A 6,141-nucleotide genomic window follows, 5' to 3' on the forward strand; every position below is an offset into this window, starting at 1 on the left:
CGCTTTGGTTACTTCATCTGATCTTGCTTAGGGCAAAAGGAGGAGGTTTAGTAAATCTATAACATAAAGCCTACCCCTGGCTTTGAACTTAAGCACGGTTTATATTTGTGAGGAATTGTTAATGCATTTTAATGTATTTTTTAGTGTTTTCCTTTTATGTATTGTGTGTGTTTTCTCTGCAGACTCCCAGACCTTTAAACATCATTAAACAAAACAACGGTGAGCAGATTATTAGGAGAAGAACAAGAAAGCGCCTTAACCCAGAGGCACTTCAGGCTGAGCAGCTCAACAAACAGCAAAGGGGTGGCGGTGAGGAGCAGGTCAATGGAAGCCCCTTAGAGAGGAGGTCAGAAGATCACTTAACTGAAAGTCACCAGAGAGAAATTCCACTCCCGAGCCTGAGTAAATACGAAGCCCAGGGTTCATTGACTAAAAGCCATTCTGCTCAGCAGCCTGTCCTGGTCAGCCAAACTCTGGATATTCACAAAAGGATGCAACCTTTGCACATTCAGATAAAAAGTCCTCAGGAAAGTACTGGAGACCCAGGAAATAGTTCATCCATATCTGAAGGGAAAGGAAGTTCTGAGAGAGGCAGCCCTATAGAAAAGTACATGAGACCTGCAAAACACCCAAATTACTCACCACCAGGCAGCCCTATTGAAAAGTACCAGTACCCCCTTTTTGGACTTCCCTTTGTACATAATGACTTCCAGAGTGAAGCTGATTGGCTGCGGTTCTGGAGTAAATATAAGCTCTCCATTCCTGGGAATCCGCACTACTTGAGTCATGTGCCTGGCCTACCAAATCCTTGCCAAAACTATGTGCCTTATCCCACCTTCAATCTGCCTCCTCATTTTTCAGCTGTTGGATCAGACAATGACATTCCTCTAGATTTGGCGATCAAGCATTCCAGACCTGGGCCAACTGCAAACGGTGCCTCCAAGGAGAAAACGAAGGCACCATCAAATGTAAAAAATGAAGGTCCCTTGAATGTAATAAAAACAGAGAAAGTTGATAGAAGTACTCAAGATGAACTTTCAACAAAATGTGTGCACTGTGGCATTGTCTTTCTGGATGAAGTGATGTATGCTTTGCATATGAGTTGCCATGGTGACAGTGGACCTTTCCAGTGCAGCATATGCCAGCATCTTTGCACGGACAAATATGACTTTACAACTCATATCCAGAGGGGCCTGCATAGGAACAATGCACAAGCAGAAAAAAATGGAAAACCTAAAGAGTAAAAACCTTAGCACTTAGCACAATTAAATAGAAATAGGTTTTCTTGATGGGAATTCAATAGCTTGTAATGTCTTATGAAGACCTATTAAAAGAAAATACTTCATAGAGCCTGCCTTATCCAACGTGAAATCCCTTCTTTTATTATTCTTTCTTTCGATGAGTAGGTTACCAAGATTTAAAAGTGAGACAAATGGTCAGTGAGAAAAAAACATCGAAGATGGTAAATAGTCATGTTTTAGAACATAGTAAGTCAAAACCATCTTGGCAAATGTGTACTGTGGAAACCATCCACAAGAAGTTTCACCATACTGTAATTATTGTTTGTAAAGAAAGAGATCAAAGCTGTCTAGAATTTGGAAGGGTTTACATTTTATGATACTGAAGCAGTATTGGGCTGGCCATTGGCCCATTTGTTCCAAAACCCATAAATTGTTGCCTAAATTTAGAAGTATCATGAAATCCTAGGCAGCTGAAGAGAAAGCTGATCTCCAGGGCAGTAAAAGGAAAATGGCGCCCTCTAACATTTAGCCTCCTCTCATTGACCATGTCTCAGATTTAGAACCAGAAATGGGAGCTGTGGTTAGGCGTAGTAAGAGAGCAGCAAGAAAAGTGACAGATGTGGCACTATGTTTTTGGCCAGCCCTGCCTGTACATACACATGCACACCCTCTCTGATAATTTTGTCCTTTAGATGTTCAAATACTCCTTTCGAAAGTAGTCCTTTTGTTTGCGATTTAGGTTCATTTTATCCAAATATACATGCATTTTTAAAAATGATGTCCTCGATGCTTACGTAGTCATTTTATTTTAGCCAGATATTTCTTTCTTGTATGTGATGAACCAGTTTGGATTTATTTTTTTTAAGCCTCTCTTGATCACTTATCTCACTTAGCACATGATAAGGAAAGGGATCCCCTCCGCTCAAAAGGCTAGATGGATGCAAAACTTCAGACCATGGGCTTAATTTGTTTAGAATACATGGTATTTCTCCACAAGGTAACCTGCTGTATTTATTTATTTTCTTTTGGTTAAATATAATTTCCAAACTTTGTGGTCAGGCAGCGTCTAAGGTTACGTTACCACAGACTGACAGTTGGTATATGTACCAATCAATCCCTTCATTAGACTTATACAGGTTTAGTTTAAGTAGCATTAAATAGGATTCTTAGAAATATGTCTTCATAGTACTTTTAATACTTAAGGCTTTGTAAAACTATCCATGAAGGGAAAGCTCCTCAGCATAACTGCTCAGGGAAATAGGGCTAAATAACTGAACATTAAATAATTGGTTAAAGGTGCTGTTAGTCGAGCCTCAATGCTTGCTACAAGGATGTATGTACAAGGACTGACTTTAATAATTTGCATTATATTGTCCCAACCAGTAGTTTATTTTTTGCCACGGAGATGTAGAAGATATTACAAGCTACTGGATGCACTGTCAGATTAACTTATTTCATTAAAGAAGTTGGGAGAACAAATAGGAAAAAAAAAAACTTATTTTTCTAGTAAATATTAATGTATTACATTTCAAATAATGGTGCCTGACATATTGAATAATTATTTTCTACAGTGTACGTATGCAACAAAGATATTCCATCATGCATTAGAGTCAGTTCTGGCTCTGCCTAGCTGTTTACATTTGCAAATGTAGCAAACAAGGTAATGAAGCAACTATTTCTATTGCAGTAGATATCTTTTTTGTGTGTGTGTGTGTGCATTAAAGTTGTAAACGGTAACATGAAACAAATGAAAGTTCTTGATATAATGGTATGGAAACAAGAAGGAAATGAAAATATTTTTATGCCTACTTAGGAAAAAAAAGGGTAGCACTATTCATTCCAAGTACTTTTTTTTTTTAATTTTTAAGCTCTTAACTCACATTGTTATGCTTAAAATGATAAACATATATCCTCTTTTTATTGCTTTGTCTATGTTTCAGATGAAACATTTCAGAGATTATTTTGATAAGTGCTGCTGGATTCTGCAGCACCCATGTTTTTATTGCATTCTGTAGTAGCATTTGCACTCCATTTTTACATTAATTCGCAGTTGCTTTGTATTGTTTTGTTTTGTTTGGGTTTTGTTTCTTTTTCTCAGTGCCAGGTCTTTGTTTCTTAAAGTTGGATGGCAGGTAGAGTTCAACCAGTTCTTGACTGTTGTAGTGAATGAAGTTAAAAATGTCTTTCAGATGTTGTATTGTCATTTCCATTCTTGCATTTTCGTTATCATGTAAAAAAGAGAGATTGAGAGAGACAGAGAGCCTGAGAGAAAGAGAGAGAGAAAAATCAGGACAGGTCTTCTGCTTCAGTTTTCTTTTGAAAGGGCCGTATTCTAATCTCAACTTTCCGGAGCTCTCATACTCACATAACTGAAATAAAGAGGTGGGATGAAGAGTATTGGCATTCAAATTATGTGATGCAATTTATCTTTCTTAGGAATCTTGATGAATGCAAATCAGTATACAGGCAGACTTGAGAGGTGGCCATTAAAGATCTTAAAAAGAGAGGAAATTTCCCAGACAACAAAACTACAGTTAATTTTCTTAATGAAAAGATTATTATCAAAGTGCACTCTGGCAGTCATCTACACAGACTGCTCAAATCAGCAAAGTACCAGGAGCTTGGTTTACTTAGGCAGTATTACATTATGACTTTTTGGGCAAAACTACTCTTAAAGCAATGACTCCAGTGTTGAGACACAGATAGGTTGTTCACTTATGGCAGATATGCCATTGCTTTTTAATTTAATATGATTTTTTTTTCAGACAGATATAGTAGTAATGACTGGCATTAAAAAATGCATATCACTTTTCTTGGAATATTTATGGTCAGTTGACTTTTGGTAGAACATTCTTGGATAGCCTTGAGATGATAGATCTTTCTCCATATTTCTTTATTATTGATTTTTTTCACTTTTGTTTTCCATGTTATGCATATTTTGACGGAGAAGTTGGGCTTTTGGAAAAATAAAAATTTGTGACACTAAATACCCTATTTTTTACTTAGGAAAGCCTTTGTTTCTACCTTTCAAAATATAAAAGCTGTTGGTTGTGATTTTTATTTGGTATTAAGATTTCTGAATCATTTAAATTGTGATTTTCAAAAACTCATGTAGGTACTTAACCTAGTTTTTGAAGACTTCCAAGATGTTTTAGGAATCCACCCTCTTGGAAACGACTGCCCCAACAATGAAAACTATGTGCCTGCTAGAATAGTATGCCATTTAAAAACTATAAACCTTTCAAATTACTTCTCCTTATTCTGAATTGAGTTTGGGATCAGACATTATGCCAGGACCAGCTCATACATTCTCTTTCTCCCTTCTCTCTCTCTCTCTCTCTGTCTCTCTCTGTCTCTCTCTCTCTCTCTCTCTCATCCATACATTCATATCATTGTTTGGGATAGAAAAGTCTTAAAGAGCCAGCCCATCTCAAAAGGTTGTAGATTGATTGACACTACATGACTCTAAGTCTATGAAAAAAGGATGGCGCTTGAAATGTTACCATGTTAACTCTATAGATCAGAAGGTCAAGAGAGCGCCCATTCTTTCTACATGACATATTGAGATGTTCTTTTTTAAAAAAAAATCGACTTTTAAGATAGTGATGTTTTGTTCTAAACTGTTCTCTTTTAGTAAAGGTAGATTTTAGAAAACAAGCATGGGGATTCTTTTCTAAGGTAATATTAATGAGAAGAAGAAAAAAGTGATTATCTTTAACAGCTCTTTGTCGAAGCCTGTGGTAGCACATTATGTTTATGATTGCACATAATCTATTATGATCCAATGCAAATACAGCTCCAAAAATATTAAATGTATATATATATATATTTTAAAATGCCTGAGGAAATACATTTTTCTTAATAAATTGAAGAGTATCAATACTGCTATTAAAATATTATTAGTCTCCTGCTTGTGTGGCCACAAACCATCACAAGGTGACCTGTCCTGACGCCTCTGAACTACCTGCCTGTTTAGTTAGTGAACTTAAAGGAAATTCTAGAGGGGGAAACATCTGCCATCCAGCGACGGAAGCATGGAGTAAAGCAGCTGGTGTTCAGCTTCTGCGCCATATGCCAACCTTGTGCCTAAAGTTTATGTGGGCTCACAGCTTCCTGTCTTTGGGTTGAGGACCATGGCAAAAAATGCAGGGCATCTTTGGTGAGCAAGTAGGTGAAAGCTTGCTACCTGCCCTAGATCACAGGAGAAAACTGAGGAATTGAAATGCAACCTGAATATGAAAGTCAATATGCTAACCAAAGGTAGGTACTATGAGGTGGAATTCAATCACAGGCAACTATAAATGAGAAGAGGATAGAAAAACATGCATCGGGACTTGGAAGGGCTGTGTTATTTTCCCAAAGAAAGACTTGGCCAAGGGCAGATGGCATGGCTTCTTTGCAAAGCACTTCCTTTTGGTTTCCCATTGCTGTTTCATAGACAGCGGACTTGAGTTCCTGATAGCCGTATAGTTGTTTAGAAAGCATCCACGGTTATTTGCAGTAATTAGGACCTCTGGAAGATGCTAGGGCAGAAGTGTGTCAAGTCAGGGATGAAGAAAATGTGAAATTCAACATTGATCCACACATGGAAACTGGATAATGTATGCTGATGTGTTGTTCTCTTGGAAGGAAAGATAGAGCTGTAAGCGTCACTCCGTTCTACTCCAGAGCAAAGCAAGAGTTAACTTTACTTGGAAATATTTAGTCTTCATCGGAGAATATGGTTCTTCAAGACCTATAAGTCCCAAAACTGGATCCTGATTTTACCCCTGGTTGTTTTTCATTATATGACCTGCAGCAAATCACTTTTTCTTTTTGTGCCTCAGGTTCCTCACCTGTAAAATGGAAAAAAAATATATTAATAATAATAATATTAATAATAATAATAATGGTAATGTAG

The 6,141-nt window shown here is 37.2% G+C and overlaps 1 protein-coding gene across 8 annotated transcripts in view; it reads left to right on the plus strand.

The window, feature by feature from the left end:
- Positions 1–2,720, plus strand: part of TRPS1 (transcriptional repressor GATA binding 1) — a 238,118-nt gene extending 235,398 nt beyond the window's left edge. For all 8 annotated transcript variants that reach the window (XM_037502531.2, XM_037502521.2, XM_037502565.2 and 5 more), the window contains one exon: positions 183–2,720. In XM_037502531.2, coding sequence (XP_037358428.2) covers positions 183–1,244 — 1,062 coding nt within the window. In that variant the 3' untranslated portion in view covers positions 1,245–2,720. The remainder of the gene's footprint in view (positions 1–182) is intronic.
- Positions 2,721–6,141: the final 3,421 nt, after the last annotated feature.

This window comes from Talpa occidentalis, unplaced genomic scaffold, assembly GCF_014898055.3.
Source record: "Talpa occidentalis isolate TD23 unplaced genomic scaffold, MPIMG_talOcc4v2.1, whole genome shotgun sequence".
Lineage (NCBI taxonomy): Eukaryota > Metazoa > Chordata > Mammalia > Eulipotyphla > Talpidae > Talpa > Talpa occidentalis.